The following is a 20176-nucleotide window of genomic DNA, read 5'->3' on the forward strand; positions in this document are numbered from 1 at the left end:
CATAAATATTACAGGAGGCAAGAATACAGGGGGATCTAATCAGATCTAGAATCTGATGGTGACAGGATCACATGGTCAAAATTATGGCAAAAAGTATCCCTGGCAATTGTTGGGCTTCCTTATTTACCTTTGGAGGCTGCTCAGTTCTCAGCACTAGATATCAAGATGCACAATCCATGCAAAGCACCTTTGGTATATCCATGCTACAACTGGGAGCCAGCCTCCCAGCCTGGGTAGACAGACCTGTGCTAGCTTCATTCATGAAAGCATACTAAAAATAGCAGTGTGGATGTTGCAGTGCTGATGGAGACTTAGGCTAGCCACTCAAGCTTAGACCCAGGGAGCTGGAGAGCCCGAGCCACAATGGTCACACTGCTACTTTTAGCATGCTAGTACAAGTCTACCTGGGCCAGGAGACTTGCTCCCAGCTGCACTGTAGACTTAGGCCTCAAGGAATTCCTACTTCCAGAAACAATACTCAGTTGCTGAAGTCTGGACTTATTCTCATATGGGGAAGGAAAACCAAGCAGTTTATTTAAATAAATATGAAAGCACACTGTGATTAGTTAAGGACTTCCTGGTCTTTAAAGGCAAAAGGCATGGATATTTTTGATAGCATTACTTTTTGCTATTCCTACAGGGTCATACTCACCCCCTTTTGGAGGATGTGCCCTATACAGTCAGGACATTTGTGAATTTAGACTGAATTGCGGGGCACAGCTAGTACAGAATGAAAGCCCACAAGCTGGCATTCGTTACCCGCTGGGGAGCTAGCATTAAGTCAGTATACAGCAATGCTTTCTTTCTTGGGTTTTTGATTCTCTCTTTTGACTAACTGAGTCATTTTCTATACATTTCTCATTAACCTTTATGTGCACACCTGATGTATAAAAAGGGGTCTCCAAGCTGCTTGTAACCCGAGCTCTATCTTGTTCTTCCACCTCATCGTTATGATAGGCATGTTTGGGGAAAGTGGCAGGCTTGTGGGACTTCGGGAGGCGGATATTGGTAGACTGGAAAGGTAGGGCCTGTTGTCCTCTACGGCTGCACTCCTCAGCAAGAGCTTCCTCATCTGCCACACCTGAAAAGCAGACAAGTCAAGAGAAATGAGCTGGAAGCACATCAAGGCTTTAGCTTAACCTGAAACAACTGGAAATCAGGCTGGAAGTCAGGAACACTAAGTTACACCCTGGTATTGACAGACTCAGTCTGTTGCCTTGAGCAAGCCATTTAAACTCTTCATGCCTCAGTTTCTCCATGGTAAAGACAGGGATAACATTACTCTCTACCACTGGCCCATGTTACTGTCCTCTGAGCTACTGCACAAAGTCTGGAAATGTCCCCTTCCCCCCTCCACACACAGAATCTTACTACAGTGGACCCACCCTGCCAGATTCTGGTGGACAATCAAAATACTTGAGCCCGAGCAGCAGAGCACACAAGCTGATCAAGGGCTTTTTCCTGGTTTCCCCTGCTGCAGCTGAAAAAGCCATCCCACTACAGCTCTGATTGAGGCCTCCACAGAAGGGGTAAGCACTGCAGCAGAGAGAAGCAAAGTCTACTGCCAAGAGGGAAAGAGTCCAGTTAGGCTGACTCCAGGGATGAGAAGAGGGTGAATTTGGCTCTCAGGAAGGAAGGAAGGAGAGCTGAGACTCTGAAACCGAAGAAAGAAGTGGGAGGAAACATCAGCAGGAGGGAGGAAATAGAAGAGAAAGGGGGAGAGAAAGAGCACGCATGCGCACACTTGAGAAGAGAAGAAACATGATGGAAATAAAATGAAGAGTTCAGGAAAATACATAAGAAAAAGTCGTACCACTATGGGAGTTCAAGTGAATTTGCCTTGCTGCACTAGTTGTGGCAACATCAATACAATAAAGCAGAGAAGTCAGCCCCTTCTGCTGGAGCTACCATATCAAAACAACATTAGCAGTAAAAACACTGATAGGAACACAGTACTGAGGGAGGAAAAAACCCTCAAACAGGAACAGAAGGAAAAAGGCACAGAGAAGCTAAAACCTATAATGGGAAAGAAAGCTGATGACCCGAACAACAGTTAGGAAAAATACTGAAGGAAAAGAGGGAGGTAAATAGGAGACAAAGGAGCTTTTTTTGTTTAACTTTTATTAAAAAGTTACTACTTTTTACTTGATCACTTAATATTTGATTAAATGTGGCGTTTTATATGCATCAAAACTGGCATGTCTCATTCTGTAAGTTTTTTCCACACTATTTCATGCATCAGCTGCATAGGGATGGGTGTGTTGCATTAGTTAATGTCTGGAAAATACTTTGAAGATAGAAAAGCACTATGTATGCATTAAGCAATAACAGTAATCCAGGGTCAGTTGTTATCCAGTTACCTAAGCAACTCTTGTGTGCTTTAAAACAGTGCAGGGATACTTACAGGTGGAAGGATTATGCGATTATGGTTTTCTTTTTAAACTCATCGTTGCATATGGAGTATTACATTTAGGGATCAGGAAGACGAGATGGGGTATAATTTTTTACTTCTTGCATAGGACAATTCAGCTCTCAGCCACATGGAGCAACTAAAATCCTACGTAAGTGGCAGATGTGTTTATCATACTTGTATTTAAGTGACTAGCTTGCCAGCAGTTTTGAACATATACCAAGTTATAGTCAGGAGTATTATAGAGGTGGCAGAACTGATCCGTCTATGCTGTACGATGTTTTGGTTAGGCCTTGGCCTCCTTCGTAGATTTAACAGTCAAACCTCCCCCTATTTGAAAGACAAGCAAGAGGGAGACACAAAAGAGAAGCTGTGTAAAAAAAAGCCAGGTATTTCCACATGGAGGTGCAACCTGGCTGTGCCTGTTATATTGACTTTAAGAGAACGCAATTGGCAAGCTGTTCCCTAACGTTTTACTGTGCTGTCAAGAGAAGATCCCTGGCAGTATGGCTTCACCCAACAAATTCAATGGCCTCGATCCCATGTGGAGCAGAGTACCTTCAGCTGCCACTGCTATGGAAAGCAGCTGAGAGTGCTCTTCACTATGCAGGATCAAAGCCGATGAACAAACATTAATTCAAATCCTTAGCTTCCTGCTGGAGAAACTAGAATCCTTATGAAGGGTTTCACGTCCACGCTATCATGTGAGATGCTGTCTATGCGGCACTTGGCACAGGCACTTTACACATGTATCAATCTCATTACACCAGGTCTGTTAAGAGGAATCCTTTTAAAAAATGGTAAGAATAGAAAATCAAACTTAGTGGAAAAGTCCAATGTACCAATTAAGCTATCAGGGCAGATCAAAGGAGTTGATTTCCTAACAAATTACTTTGCAAGCTTGGTAAGAGATTCCTCCCCTCCTACAGGAACACAGCTCTCCCTTTGATGTACATCAAAATTCTCCGGTGCACATTTACAGTTTATATCTGAAAGCAGATGCACATATTAGAAATGTGCATTAGCCATTAGTTGTAGGAGTTTTATGTTTGTACCCCTTTCAGGAAAGGCTGCTTCTTACCAGCTGAAATGAAAATGGACACTATTGTAAATACTGGGGTAAGTATTACATTACCTACCTATATGCTACACAAACATGGACAAACTGAATTCATTGAACTATTCCAGCTAGGTCTCAGTCACACCCAAAATTCCAGAGTTTTGACTTTTATTGAGCCAATATGAAGGAAGAGTTTGAAAGACCCAGAATTCAGAGTACTGTAATCTCACTACCCGAGCAGCACACTCCTCAGCATGATTTTGTGCACAGCCTCTTACACCCTAACCCCCTATCCAGCAGTTACCCTCCCTTCTTTCTGCATGTGGGTGTGTCATACAGATACTGCAGCTCACTCCAGGAACTAGCAACAGCACTAAAAAGCGTTTAACAAAGCAGCAGAAAAGTCCAACAAGTCCTCTTGGCTCCAGGCTTATAAAATGACATTTCACACACACAAAAAAAAGTTTTAAAGTAGACTAAAGTATTCTGAAAGATGCCAAATGCCCTCAACTCCCACTGAATTCACTTACATTCTCGGCAAGAGATAGGCTACAACTCTCTGGCTTCTATTGAATTTCACGGCAGATCCTCTTCCTATTAGACCTCAGTTGTACCAAGTGCTGAAGGATGGTCTTTAGTTAAAACGGTAGCCTTGCATCCAGGAAATCTGGGTTTAATCAATGTCTGTGCCAGACTGTGTGACCTTGGGCAAGTCACATACTTTGTGCCACCATTCCCCATCTGTAAAATTCTCTTTATCCTTATAATTTAGAATAAGCAATTTGGGAAGGACCATCTTCAAAGAGAACACTGCCTAGCCCTTGAAGGTCTTTGGTTAGTTCTTTTAGGTGCTATACTGTGATACAAAACATTAGGAGAATTCTCTGGTACTTATTCGGGCTAGGGAAAACTATATAGCCATGTCAAGGGCATGTGAGTATGCTACTGCAAACTGCCACAGGCCCACTGAAGCCAGCTGATTTCTCAGCCATGCCAGTTGCTGTGTACCAAAAGTTGCACACAGAAAGCTTCCTAATACCTGATCTGCCAAAATCAAGTCAGCAACACAAGACAGGTTTCAAACTGTCTGGGGCTTATCGGAGTGATGCAGCTGCACCTGAAGCACAAAAAGGCTTAGCGTTGCTGTGGAAAAACAATATGAGATACTTAGGCATTGTCAGCAAAGAGCAAAGCCGGTAAGGGATGTTTCCAAACTAGCTCAAGCCTCTCTCTTGCCTAGAAGGGGATGGCAATCCACACTAAAACAGAGTACAGCTCAGATATGGAATGCAGCAAAACAGCACCTGTTCTGGAAATAACTTATAAATAAGCCCTGCTTACTATCCTGGATTTAAGGTTTCCTCAAGGAATTTTGATTAGTGTCTCACACATTCCCTCCAACAAAGGGGCTACACCCCTTTAGAAACTGTAATCTTAAACCTAGTTTAGTGAGTGCTTTATTGCAAGAAATTGCATTTTCTTACATACTGCCTAGTGTAACGATGCTGAAGGACACAATGTTAAGTAACTGCACACCACAGACATCACATAAATACTGACTTAAAACTGCTAAAGAACAAATACTACTGATGTGAAATATTTACCCTAATTAAAAAAGTAAAATATACAGTTAGCTGTCTCATTATGCTACAAACACCACCACTCCCCTTCCCTCCCCTCCCCACCCAACCACACAAACTTCTGTGTTCCCTATTTCCAATACAAAAGGATTTAGCTTATCTTCCTCTGAACCTCTGGACTATACATTTCACTCCACTATACATTCCACTATACATTGAGAAAAAACACATTTTTCCGTTCCTAGATTTATGACATCTGGAAGCATTTGATGCTCCTCACAATTAGCTATACGCAATACTACTAAGTGTACAGTGCACCAAATATTGTATTGATGACTGTGTCTGTACTCCAGTTGATTACTTAAGTTTTGTATTTGTTTTCCATAGTATACCAAAACAGATTAAAGCTTACTTTGCATGTGCATGCTGTATTCTTTTCTACCTACTTCATTTTTTGCAGTTGTGGATCTTTATTTTATCTGTAAAAATTCAGACAAGTGGTGAATACAATACAATAAAAGTACTGTATAAAAACAGCCATTGCAGAACATTTAAAAATCAATATATTTGTGTGTATATATATATATACACACACACACACACGAGTGTTTTCACAAACATTCAGAAGTTATTTGTCAGCTGCAATGTTTGTACTGAATAAATGAGAGCCACAGTATCTGTGTTGTTGTGGGAAAGGGTAATCTGAAAACTGATTATATCTTAGATCCTCAGTCTACTAAATACTATCAGAAGATTAAACATGCATGTTTATTTTGTGAAAACCGATTTTGGGGGGAGGGTATGTTTATCAGTAAACGTGAAATATTTAGACCCTTGGAATCAATTACTCATTATTTGCTACCCCCTAGTCAAAATACTTTCACAGTTTAAGGCTATACAGGCTGGGATTTATATTTAGAAGCACCAAACTTCTACAACTAGAACAAGGCTCCTGGTGCTTCACATATCTGAAAAATCAGAGCCACGATAGAATGTATTTAAAACTAATCTAATTAGGGCCAAATTCTGCCTTCTGTTGCAGGCAGGTGAATATACTCATTTGGCAGAATATGGTCTTATAATTTGTTAGATCAAGGTGCTGTGTTCTAGAAGGGAAAAAGCCTTAAGTTCATTTAAGCTATCATTAACCAGCAGAGGGCAATATTGCATATCAAAGGGAAAACTCACATCTGTCAAAGTAAAAGATAGCTGTAAAGCCTTTCATTTAATAAAAACGGTGTTTGCATCCAGTAGGTACTACACATTTAAAACAGACTCTTTCACTAAATGAGCACTTTCAGTGGGGATGCCACCCAGGCACAAGCCTTCATTTGCTCCTGGAAAAACCCCTCTTCCCTTGTAACTTTCTTGAAGTGAAAGAAAAAGTACTTGGTAACCAGCAGTTCTATATGGTAGGTAATATTTTACGCAGGTGGGGCACAGTGCATTAGTAATTCCGTACCTTCACGTAGTTCATTTAAAAAATCATATTCATAAGAGTAAGGTTTTTGGAGAGCAAGAATATAAGTTTTCCTGAGTACTTCACTAAAAAGTGAGTGATTATTGCATTTTAGTCTCTTCTGCATTAAGAGGTTTGCAAACAGTTATTTTAACAGACCTTCATTTAGAAGCCAAGGTAGAATAATTTTGGTTAAGGCACAGGACTGGGAGGCATGAAACCCGGGCTTGGCTCTGCCACAGGTTTTCCCCGTGTCATTCTGGACAAGTCACTTACTCTGTGCCTCAGTTTCCCATTGTAAAAGGGGGATAGTGATACTTGCTTACCTCATGTGCATATTGTGAAATTAAGTTTATCTTCACAATGCATGTTAAGGTCCTTAGACAGAAGGGGATATGGAAGTGGCAATTATTTTATTTAAATTTTCTTTGCCCTGTGGATTGCAGTTTAGAACTAGCCCTCATTTAGTAGCCATATTCAAACAGAGAACGACTATATATTACAACCACAGGTAAGTTATACAGAATTATATATTCTCATTTCCTAGTTGCAAGCTCTCCCCAGCTCCAATGAACATTTGAATGTTCACACAACATCCATTATAAGCCTTTTAAAGGGAGGTTAAATTCTCCTCTACATAGCTAGATTTTAAGGCGGCAAGATTAGTATGGGCACTGGCTAAGCATGACTGGCCTTGAAAGCACAACTTTACTGGTACAAAGTGATGTAAATATGCAACACCTACATTGGCGGGGAAACCTAGAAGACATTGCACCATTTATTTCCTTCTCAGTAGGAAATAATGACACACGGTAAAATTATCTAAGTTGAAAGAGGAGTTTGTTCCAGTAGGGAAGGGTTAGAGAATGCTTGTTATTTTCTTACATTACCAGTAGTGTAATGTCCTGTCTTGAGCAACAATAGTACAAACTGGCCTATGCACAGCCCAATGGAAGAAAAATTTATTTTTTTTGAGTATGTGAAAGTACATACCCTTATTGGGAGTACTGTTAAGAATAGGGTCACATTATGACACATGGAGACATAATGCACTAATTCACAACTAAAGTTATGCTGAGGCTCAGAAATTACGAAGTGTCATAAAAGCGTCTTAAAATTAAAAGATTAATTTTTCCCCTCGACCTTACCTAGGTTCTTCTAGTGGTGCCCAGAATATTTAAGCACCTTTGTTTAACATATATTAATGTTCCTCAAAAGCTGCTGATACAACATGACACATTAAAAAGAAAACCGTGTGGAAACAATTCTGCTTCTATTTGTTTGTAGAGATGGGGTCAAAACTGGAACTATTTATTCAAGCATTGCCCCCTGGAGACTTCACTTGTACCAGTGGGGATGAATGACCAATAAGACTTGTAAAAGACTACCAGCTTTGCTCATCTAGTTGAGTCCTTGATTTTTAACAGTACAGAGGCACAGCTGCAGTGTAGACATACCCCACTCATTAGTGCCTCTGCTCCTGATGAGGAGATCAAGAGTCCATGACAACACAGCGACTGCTGTGAACATTAGGGCTACAAATGAAAGAGCAGATAAACTCCTAAAGGAATAAAGCTCATTTTGCCAAAAAAAATAAAAAAATAAAACACAATCTGAACTATTAAGCTTTCCAAAGTGCTGTCCGCGGCTCTTTATATTCAGTTAACAGTGGGATTTTTTGCAGCAATTAACATCTTCATTAAATAGTTTAAAGACATGCCTTGGTTAATAGGAGATTCTGCCATTCTGTTGACACTTAAGTGAACTGATCAAAAATAATTAGGAGTACACAAGATGTAATGTGGTGGATCTACAACCCTTGAGCCCTGATTGACTCAAGGTCACTAAGCACAAGATGCCACTCAATGAGAGCAGTTCTAGGAATCAATAAGCTCAATGAAACACTATGGGGCTTAGTGTTGCCCTAGAAATGTTAGTTTTCATTCACCTCTTCCTAAGGATAAAAACTGTACTTTCTGGATATTGCCATGAATGAGGAGGTACACAATGGACTCAAGTGCAGCTTCTTCTCTTAGATGGGGAGCACACACAGTTGCTCTGAGACAGGACAGAGCTTTAGCAGTATAATACCCTTGGATGCACTAAGATTTATTTGTTCAAACATCTTCCGACCCAATCTGAAATCAGCACACGTAAAAAAGTTAAATTATTTCAGATAAATCTGATTACAACAGCCCCTTAGAGCAGACAACTTATTCAATGAAAAAGTTACCAAAGTAGTCCTAGATTACCGTATACAGAAAAACCCAAGTGGATAAATTGGTTCTCCTGTTCCCCGCTTGAAAGCCACTTTAAAACATATATATATTTATATATTTATATCTATATATTTAGCAGATGAAGGCACAAGTAGAAAGCAGACCATGTGAAGATTAGAGATATCCTGAAACTCGGAGAGACAAAACAGTATCAAGGCCAACTTTTAAAATTTCTGATTTTGGGTGCTGAATTTAGACCAAATTCTCAGAGTTGGTGCACACCCACAGGTTCCATCAACTTCAACTGGAGTTACAAGATCCTCAGTTCTGGAAAAAAGAGCAGACCCCAGCTTTTTCTAAAATTTGGAACTCAAAGTGAACCCATCCTCCCACCCCCAAAAAAGAATTCAGAGGCCACTTTAAGTTTTGAGCATAATACTTCAAATAGAGAAATGGAAAAGTCTGTGCTCAGGGTATGCTACTGCAGACTATATTGCACAAGTTCTTTTGATTAATAATTGCTATGTTTGTTTTTTAAATTCCAGGAAATGCTAATACTGCAGCAAAGTTCAAGATGAAGAGTTATAAAATTCACTTAAGTACGTGCTCTGCAGATTTTTGCTATGCTCAACAGAAGCTAAGTTTTCATTAAATCTTTTTAGAAAAATGTAGCTCTGTGTTAGGCGGGCAATGAACGTGTCTGAAAAAAGATGCTTGATATTTGATAGATTCATATGAAATAAACAGACATTTTAAAATCTACTGCTAAAAATGCAGTTATAGCTTCTTAGCCAAAAGGGCCTGAAATCACTCAGAAGCTATCCATGGAATGTTAGAGCAGCTGCTAAGTCTGCACCATTTCTCATGGCAGCATTTCCACAAACTGTAAAGGGTATAGCTTCAACATAGCAGTTTATCTGATAAACTACAAATGAAAGTGTGAACTTTGACTGGTCTCAGATAAACTGGTCACTTTGACCACTGTGCACAACTATGGATTTTCCTTTGGGCATAAGTAACTCCACCTTAGTGCATATATTCACTATCATTGTATTCAAGAACAGAGAACCCAAAAATAATGGTTTGCTTGCAAGAACAATGTAATAAGCCTTCCTGTCTCCATGGAGATGCTGTTCACCCTCTTTGCTCAGTGGAAAACCCTTCACACACAAAACTCTGCAAGTGCACAATTTAATCCATTTCGAGGCATTTCTCCGATGCTCAATGGTTATTAGTCTGGGTAGAGATATCAGAAGGCCTTACTGTTTCTTGACAGACGTTCTATCCAGAAGCTTGCCGTGCCCTGTCTCTCTCCATCCCTTCTACCAACAGAAGTTGGCCCAACAAAAGGTATTACTTCACCCACCCTGTCTCTCTCCAATCCCTTTTGGAATTACCGCCCTGCTTTTAACCCACACAACACAGCCATAGGAACCTATTCCTATCAGGGCCACTTTCTTCATCCACAGAAAGGGACTTTATGAAGTCCAAGCTGGATTTAGAGTGGTTAAAGCTGCTCTCTCAAGGTTACCGCCTTCTGAGGTTCTGACATGGGGACTCCAGGCACGGAATCACACCACATTAAATCCTCACCTATGCAGTAGGAATGCTGCTCAGAAAAACTCCCACCTCCACCAATCTTGCTGCATGTGCAACAGATGGTGTAAATTGGGGATTTCCCATTAGAGGCATAATAATGGAACCTTAGTAGCATGGGAATTCCAACAGCAATGGACCCACACTATAGATTGGAGCAGGACTTTGACAACCACTTACGAGCCAAAGGGGGTGGGGGAAGTGACTAGAGGAATGTTACTTGTAACGGACAGGGCATGGAGAGATCGGCAGTTGTGTGAATAAAACAGTAAGTCAAGAGGAGAACAGTAGGCAATCTGGGACAACGAAAAGGAGTGGAGAGTGATGAAGCAAGCACTACTGTTCTATTTCTGTCATGGAAAGACCATTGCTTCAGCATGGTTCAATTGCTGGGAAAGGGCAGGGCTCATGGTTTCTTGCTGAACAGAATCAAAGCAATCCTCTTCCCTTCCGGCTCCGAGAGCTGGCAATGGGCTCAGTCCTTTTATCTCTGATTTCATCCCCAGCTACTCCCATGCCAGCTCACGCTGTTCCTACAGTCCTGACTTTCTGTAATGGGATGAGGGGAATGGGAATTCCCATTCTTTCCCCTTTGCTGCCCCTCTCCCCTAACTGAGCAACGTACTCCGGTTAACTTTGCAGTAAACTCACCCCTTTCTTCACCTTATTCAGCACCACAGAATAATCCCATAGATAATCCCAAAGATAATCCCACAGATTCAAAACCACTGAGATAGTGTGTTCACCTTAATACAGGCAGCATTTTCCAGACAGCCAAACAAATGCTCCTTAAAGACTAGAATGTGCACTGTAGTTTAAACCTAACATGTGTTAACATGCACGCCACTTTCAGAATGAGAAACTATTTAGAAAAGAGCAGATACAGAAGAACACATTAAAATAAAGTTCCTATTGCTTTATATTATGAAAGTTAATCAGTATGCTGGATATGAGCTGTACAAAAAACATCGGTACTAATTTAGCATGGTACAGTACTATAAGTATGGTAAAAGTTAAGGTTCTGTTCCTGTAATGTTCTCAGTGAGCAGGCGTTAGCAGGATAAGATAAAGGTTGCCTATTTGGTTTGCCTCCAGCGTGTGTTAGGCTACTGCTCATGGGTTTTCCATCTGACAGCATTTGATAACATTGAAATAGTGCAGCCTACAGCATAGAAATGCCAGCAGATGAGTGGCAAATGATTCTGAATTTACCCTTCCACTGCCAAAGTTTACTCTCAGAGGCAAAAGCTGTGAAGCTTTTCTGCTGAAGCTTTCACAAAGGAAGAGTCTTTGGGCCTGACACCCTCAAGCAGCTCTTAAGTTTACTGTAAGCACAAAAAGCAACGAAAACTTGCATTATGAAATGTAGTGACATGATTTTGCTAGGACTTGGAGAACCACATGCAACTGTCACTCCTGTAGGAGCAGTCATAATAGGCCCCAAAGAGGCTATTTTAGCTGTCCTTGTAAAGAAGGAAGGTCTCTGAGATGGCACATTGAGAGGGAGACAATATAAATCCTCATGTCTCCAGTAAGCAAGTACAGAGACCATTCTATTGACAGGCCACTGTGCGAGTTTAAGGGCTTGTCTACACTGATCCAGAGGGTAGTGGGCAGTGATCAATCCAGTTGGGGGGGAAGAGGATGTTGATTTATCACATCTAGTATAGACGCGATACATCAACTGCTGAGCACTCTCCCGTCAACTCCGGTACTCCACTAGAACAAGGAGCGCAAGGTTGATAGCGCAGAGGATGAAAATATCAGTGTATCTCAAAGAAAGTCTGGAATACACACCTATACACACTTAAAACTTCCTTCACTAAACAAGGCCACTCCACTGGAGAAGCAGATTGCATCATGGAACGGGCCACCCAACTATCCTGAGAGCCCCTGCATCGATACAGAAAAAATACACCATTGATCACACACCCCTAATTGTCACCTACTACCCTCTACCAAAACCTATACAGGATATCAAACAATTACAACCCAGTCATGAGGGGGAACCATATCCTGAAAGACACCTCTCCCAAACCTGCAAACAACCCCCCAACTGCACCAAGATCATCAGAAACAAACTCCCCACAGACCAGGACACCACTCAAAGCAGCACCAGACCCTGTCAGACATATCTCCATTGCTATGATGATTAATACCCCACAACACACTTTTCAAGATCCATGAGTCCTACACATCCTTAACACAATGTGTGGTGTACCTCATCCAGTGGTCAACTGCCCCAACAACTATGTGGATGAAATCAGTCATTACACTTTAGAACGAAAGTAACAAATGACAAAACACTCCGTCATGTGGGAGAACATGTCACAAAATGATCATTTCATATCCCAACTCTCAGTTCTTGTCCTCAGTTCTTGTCCTGCACAACACCCTCAAAAGAGGAGCCTGGGAATTTAAAATCATAACTCTGCTGGAAACTAAAAAAACGTGGACTTAAGAGACCCCAGTTTTGTGGTTGATTACAACAATTTGTAACATTTTACTGTCTGCTCACTCTTAATTGCCCACTTCATTTTAAATAGTCTTCTACAGTATGTGTGAATCCTTTATTCTTAACCCGTCCCACCTTGTATTTAGCTTGGACACCCTAGTTACCTTGTCCAGATCTGAAGAAGAACTCTGATAAGCCTGAAAGCTTGTCCCTTCCACCAGCAGAAGTTGGTCCAATAAAAGATCTCACCTACCTTGCGTCCCATATCCTAGGACCAAAGCAGCTACAACATTGCAAGCTCTACAATAAAGCCTTTAGAATGGTTTAACACAATCCTTTAGGACATTTTTAGTCGAGTTTTTCTGCGGCTGTCTAACAGGAAAGAGTGAACCAGCCTAACAGCAACACCAAACACAGGAGTTCCTCCCTCCATTTTGCTTTATGATTTAATGGCAAGTGTATTTCAGGTCACAGTTCTGAGTCTTTATTTTCTGTCTCTTACAACTCAGTGGATAAGATCTACTGTTCAAGTAGTTCATGCGGATGTTGATCAGCTCCCTTGTGTCCAATTTGCGGCTAATACTTGTTTCTGTATCACTCAGAATTTAACTGATGTGTTGGACAAACAGGAACTTTGAGTTAACATGAATAGAACAGAGGTCCTCTAACTCAGTACAGTGCCTCATCTATGTTCCCACTTTCTTCATGGCAGGCTTTGATTCACCACTCCTATACTAGTTAGAGGTCATACTGGAAATGGTGGTACTTTCCCAGGCTCTCTGTCTACAAATCATGCTCCATCCACATGACACTAAAATGCCATGCCACTCAGGAGAGGTGCAGATGTATGTATTAATTGAGCTGTTCTTGCATGCTTTCTCCCCCAGCAGTGAAACAGCTGACACTAACATTTAAATAGTTATTAGGCTTCAGAATTGACACCTGGTGACACCCCCACATGCAGTTCACACCTCTCAGCTATTTCAGGCAGCCTGCTGGCCTGCAGACTCAGGAATACCCCTCTACAACCATGCAGGCTGAAGAATTTTCTAAAAGTGAAATCTTAGGTTTGGGAGCACAAGGGCTATAAGAATTCAAAAACACTAAATGTCGCCAGACACTATAATCTCTACACATCCTCTACAAACTTTTCAAAACTATAGTTTCTCAATTCTCCATTATCCACACTACTCATGCATCCTATTACTGACTCAATAGCTCCAAGACAAATGCCAATCTCCTAATTTCATAAGCCAACTGCTGTATATTTCATTCACATCGAGATTCACTCTTGGTCACATTCCTTTCCTTTATCTGTACTTTCAAAAGAGCGCTTGCACAGATACATTGTAAGATTAAAATAAAGAACTTCAGGAGAAGCAAAGAGGCTATACATAAACACAAAATATTCCTTAGCCGTCCTAGAGGAGAGCTCCTGGCTTTGCCCCCCCCCCCCCACCCCAAGAGAGGGCTAGATCAATGATTTTCAGATCTAGGATTAAAGCCTGTTGACTTCAAATTAGTTATAAAATACCTTTCACTCAGGAGATTAAACTGGTGTTCTACTTCTATCAAGGTATATATTTATACCAGCCTGACTGTTTTTAAAGTTAAAACATAGAGGAAGTGTCTTACTTAAAACTGTCTTGGAGACAGAAAATGACAATTGCACTAAGTAAAGCCACCCACATAAATAAAGTGACAGCCTGTAATCTACGAAATTTACTTTTCAGCTGATAGCAACAAAGGAAATTTCAGTGTTATAAGAGATGATTTTAGAGCACAGTTATTTTCAGATTCTTAAGAGGTAGTGAAAAACTTTGATTAAAAACAAAAAGCACCCAGTGATAGCTTTAACTTAGATAAGAACTTTATGATTAGCTTCACGGAAGTGTGATGAATACTGGGTTTTAGAGTAATCTGTTTTGCCAACACTAGCACAGTAAGCTGGCAAATGCCTTAATTTTTTATTTCAGTAAATTAGCTCTTAAATCAGCTGACACCTTATGGAAAGCTTGCAGAAGCAAAGAATTATACTTGCATGTTTTCAAATTCTGTATGTATTGACCCTGCTTATTGCAAACTAACAGTCTTCCAAGTTCAATAACTATTGTCATTTCAGCTTTCCTTATCTCTATGTTGAGCTTTCATCATGATGCTGCATTAACAATTTTACACAGTTAAGAACAAAATACAGCCCACTTTTCACTCCCAGTTTATCGGATCTGATGCAATTTCCCTGCTAACCCAGAGGATGTGCTCCTGAGTCACCCAACCCATACTTGAATTTCTCCCAATCCCCATTTCAAGTCACTAAGGAGAACCAATTCTAGCCCCACCACCTACAAAATCAGATGTTCATGTCTCCTGAACATCCTCTCTTCAAGTGCAATTTAACCTCTAATCTCCATGCATCAACATCTTCTCTAATTCCAGTATAGAAAAACACTTGCTTTAAAAAAAAGTAAATAATTGTTTGGACCCCCACAAAAAAAAAAAAAATCACATACCACCATCCTTTCAGGCAAGTGATTTTATGTTTAGGCTTCAAAGCAAGACCACCACCACCACCACGGCACATGAACATGTTTATACCAGTATGATATGCAACTTTTGTATATGAAAAAGTCTTCCTCCAGCCAACTGTAAAGAACTTCTGACCCATAAGTATTCCAATTCTGGTGGATAGTTTCCTTGGTAGACTCTTCCTCTAATCGAATCCTCTAACTCAAACATCTTGTAGGGTAGAACACATTATTTCCTTTTTTAAAGAAAACTAATTCCACAGCTTGTCATAGGCAACTACCAGGAAGAAAGACATTTTCATCTCACTTAAGAGAAAAATACTTCGAAGTCTTCAGGGGTAACTGCAGAACAAAGTTACTAAGATTTGCACAGTGTAGCAAAACTTGAATTAACACACAAAAATTGTGCACCTAATAGCCAGGAAGAGAAAAGAGTAGCAGGAATTCATTCTTAAGTCAGCTAAAAATAAAGAAAAGGAGTACTTGTGGCACCTTAGAGACTAACAAATTTATTTGAGCATAAGCTTTCATGAGCTACACAGCTCACTTCATCAGATGCATTCAGTGAAAAATACAGTGGGGAGATTTATATACATAGAGAACATAAAACAATAGGTGTTACCATACACACTGTTACCAGAGTGATCACTTAAGGTGAGCTATTACCAGAAGGGGAGTGGGGGGGGGGGAGGGAGGAGACACCTTTTGTAGTGATAATCAAGGTGGGCCATTTCCAGCAGTTGACAAGAACGTCTGAGGAACAGTGGGAGGTTGGGGGGAGGGGGATAAACATGGGGAAATAGTTTTACTTTGTGTAATGACACATCCGCTCCCAGTCTCTGTTCAAGCTTAAGTTCATTGTATCCAGTTTGCAAATTAATTCCAATTCAGCAGTCTCTCGTTAGAGTCTGTTTTTGAAGTTTTTTTGTTGATGTATTGCCACTTTTAGGTCTGTAATCGAGTGACCAGAGAGATTGAAGTGTTCTCCAACTGGTTTTTGAATGTTATAATTCTTGACCTCTGATTTGCGTCTATTTATTCTTTTACATAGAGACTGTCCAGTTTGACCAATGCACATGGCAGAGGGGCATTGCTGGCACATGGTGGCATATATCACATTGGTAGATGTGCAGGTGAACGAGCCTCTGATAGTGTGGCTGATGTTATTAGGCCCTGTGATGGCGTTCCCTGAATCGATATGTAGACACAGTTGGCAACGGGCTTTGTTGCAAGGATAGGTTCTTGGGTTAGTGGTTCTGTTGTGTGGTTGCTGGTGAGTATTTGCTTCAGGTTGGGGGGCTGTCTGTAAGCAAGCACTGTCCTGTCTCCCAAGATCTGTGAGAGTGATGGGTTGTCCTTCAGGATAGGTTGTAGATCCTTGATGCATTGCAGAGGTTTTAGTTGGGGGCTGAAGGTGACTGCTAGTGGCATTCTATTACTTTCTTTGTTGGGCCTGTTCTGCAATAGGTGACTTCTGGGTTCTCTTCTGGCTCTGTCAATCTGTTTCTTCACTTCAGCAGGTGGGTACTGTAGTTGTAAGAATGCTTGATAGAGATCTTGTAGGTGTTTGTCTCTGTCTGAGGGGTTGGAGCAAATGCGGTTGTATCGTAGAGCTTGGCTGTAGACAATGGATCATGTGGTGTGGTCTGGATGAAAGCTGGAGGCATGTAGGTAGGAACAGTGGTCAGCAGGTTGCCGGTATAGGGTGGTGTTTATGTGACCATCGCTTATTAGCACCGTAGTGTCCAGGAAATGGATCTCTTGTGTGGACTGGGCCAGGCTGAGGTTGATGGTGGGATGGAAATTGTTGAAATCATGGTGGAATTCCTCAAGGGCTTCTTTTCCATGGGTCCAGATGATGAAGATGTCATCAGTGTAGCGCAAGTAGAGTAGGGGCTGAGGAAGCGTTGTTCTAAGTCAGCCATAAAAATGTTGGCATACTGTGGGGCCATGCGGGTACCCATAGCAGTGCCGCTGATTTGAAGGTATACATTGTCCCCAAATGTGAAATAGTTATGGGTGAGGAAAAAGTCAAAGTTCAGCCACCAGGTTTGCCGTGACATTATTGGCGATACTGTTCCTGACGGCTTGTAGTCCATCTTTGTGTGGAATGTTTGTGTAGAGGGCCACAAAATCAGAGGCTCGTTCACCTGCACATCTACCAATGTGATATATGCCATCATGTGCCAGCAATGCCCCTCTGCCATGTACATTGGTCAAACTGGACAGTCTCTACATAAGAGACTAAATGGACACAAATCAAACGTCAAGAATTATAACATTCAAAAACCAGTTGGAGAACACTTCAGTCTCTCTGGTCATTTGATTACAGACCTAAAAGTGGCAATACATCAACAAAAAAAACTTCAAAAACAGACTCTAACGAGAGACTGCTGAATTGGAATTAATTTGCAAACTGGATACAATGAACTTAGGCTTGAACAGAGACTGGGAGCGGATGAGTCATTACACAAAGTAAAACTATTTCCCCATGTTTATTCCCCCCCCCCACAACAAGCCCCCACTGTTCCTCAGACATTGTCAACTGCTGGAAATGGCCCACCTTGATCATCACTACAAAAGGTGTCCCCCCCCCCCCCGACCCCGCTCCGCTCTCCTGCTGGTAATAGCTCACCTTAAGTGATCACTCTGGTTACAGTGTGTATGGTAACACCAATTGTTTCATGTTCTCTATGTATATAACTCTCCCAACTGTATTTTCCACTGAATGCATCCGACGAAGTGAGCTGTAGCTCACGAAAGCTTATGCTCAAATAAACTTGTTAGTCTCTAAGGTGCCACAGGTACTCCTTTTCCTTTTGCGAATACAGACTAACAGGGTTGCTACTCTGAAACCTAAAAATAAAAGGTTGATAGAAATATGCTCTGGGGCAGTTAAAGCAAGATTAACTATAGAAACCACGTGTCAGAACCACATCTCCATTGATTCTGCTTGTACTCTGTCTTCAGTAATGGAGAGTAAAGGATCGGGAAATCAAGAGGACATTGATTTGACATCTCAGTGCTTGCACGTGTCACTCATTCATTTCAAACCTCTGTAAAGTCAAACTGGTACTGTACATACACTGGGTGTTTCTGCCAGAGTAGCTATATTGGTATATTTTTGACAGGTTTCAGAGGAACAGCCGTGTTAGTCTGTATTCGCAAAAAGAAAAGGAGTACTTGTGGCACCTTAGAGACTAACCAATTTATTTGAGCATGAGCTTTCGTGAGCCACAGCTCACTTCATCAGATGTTTACCGTGGAAACTGCAGCAGACTTTATATACACACAGAGAATATGAAACAATACCTCCTCCCACCCCACTGTCCTGCTGGTAATAGCTTATCTAAAGTGATCAACAGGTGGGCCATTTCCAGCACAAATCCAGGTTTTCTCACCCTCCACCCCCCCACACAAATTCACTCTCCTGCTGGTGCTAGCCCATCCAAAGTGACAACTCTTTACATAATCAAGTCGGGCTATTTCCTGCATAGATCAAGGTTTTCTCACATCCCCCCCACCCCCATACACACACAAACTCACTCTCCTGCTGGTAATAGCTCATCTAAACTGACCACTCTTCAGGTTTAAATCCAAGTTAAACCAGAACATCTGGGGGGGGGGGGTAGGAAAAAACAAGAGGAAACAGGCTACCTTGCATAATGACTTAGCCACTCCCAGTCTCTATTTAAGCCTAAATTAATAGTATCCAATTTGCAAATGAAGTCCAATATTGGTATAAAAATTCCCCAAGTGCAGACAAGCCCATAGGAAAAATAGTTTTAGATTAAAAAGTGCCTCAGAATCCTCTTTCAATTTTGAAGGTTTTCTGATTATATTTTCTTTAATTATGAAAATGTCTCTTCCGTATTGCTCCACAAGACTCCTCCCTCACCTTCACACACAAGGAGAAACTGACTAAACAAAGAAATGGTCTAGAAATGTTGTCTAATACAGAAAAACTGAAATTTCTTTAATGTATCCATTTATTTGCCACAGAAGTTTACCTGCTAGTGTGTGGTTTTCAAACACTAAGAGAGTGACTAGCAAAAGGAGTTTACTGTAAAGCCAGCAATCCATGAAAATATTTATCTTAAGATCTTTTCAGAACATTTTTCTTATACAGAAGTGGAAGTAGCAGCATTGTAGTTGAATTCTTAAGTCAGACACTAATGTTAGTGAAGTGTATCAAAGATTACAGTGATGTTCTTTAAGCAGATGTGTTTAGTGTATGGATTTTTTTATATGCATAGTTGTATCCATAATGTTATACTGTATTATGGCAGTCATTTGTAGGAAAGCATATTTGCAACATGCTGTTAAAAAAAAAGGGCAAGCAGTTGCCCCTCAGGGTTAGTTACTTATGGAAACACTAATTTGAACAAGATTCTGGAGTACCGCCTACAGAGAGTCACACCTGGGCATCTCTATAATGGAAAAAACCTATGCAGGCAATTAACTCAGAACCAGTTCCAAGCAAGTTTTTTTGTTTGTTTTTTTAAGAAGGTTTTTTTTGAAAGGTGTGATCCAAATTTGATGCATGTGAACTGAACTGGACGAAGGTAGACAGATATTCAGGCCTAACAGGCAGAGCCAAGCAATGCCTATATATCCCCCGATTTATGGAACTGAAAATTAAAGAATGCCATGATTCTCTATTAACTCCATCCAAGTTTCTTTCATGAGCAGAGCCTCAGAAGCTTAATCTGATCATTGGGTGGAAAGGAACAAACAAATAGCGATAACAAGATTTGTCCAGCCATTCATAGTGACGCTTGATAGTCAAAAGACACTTGAAATGAACCAAGTAAGTTCAAACCAAACCCTTTGCCTTAAATCAAAAACTGCCAAAGATTCTCCAGAGCAAAA

General features: G+C 40.9%; 1 protein-coding gene across 3 annotated transcripts in view; it reads right to left on the reverse strand.

The window, feature by feature from the left end:
• Window positions 1–20176, reverse strand: part of DNAJB6 (DnaJ heat shock protein family (Hsp40) member B6) — a 101848-nt gene that overhangs the window by 13365 nt on the left and 68307 nt on the right. For all 3 annotated transcript variants that reach the window (XM_048837625.2, XM_048837628.2, XM_048837627.2), the window contains exon 9: window positions 881–1081. In XM_048837625.2, the coding sequence (XP_048693582.1) occupies window positions 881–1081 (201 nt within the window). The remainder of the gene's footprint in view (window positions 1–880; window positions 1082–20176) is intronic.

This window comes from Caretta caretta, chromosome 2 (genome assembly GCF_965140235.1).
Source record: "Caretta caretta isolate rCarCar2 chromosome 2, rCarCar1.hap1, whole genome shotgun sequence".
Taxonomy (NCBI): Eukaryota; Metazoa; Chordata; order Testudines; family Cheloniidae; genus Caretta; species Caretta caretta.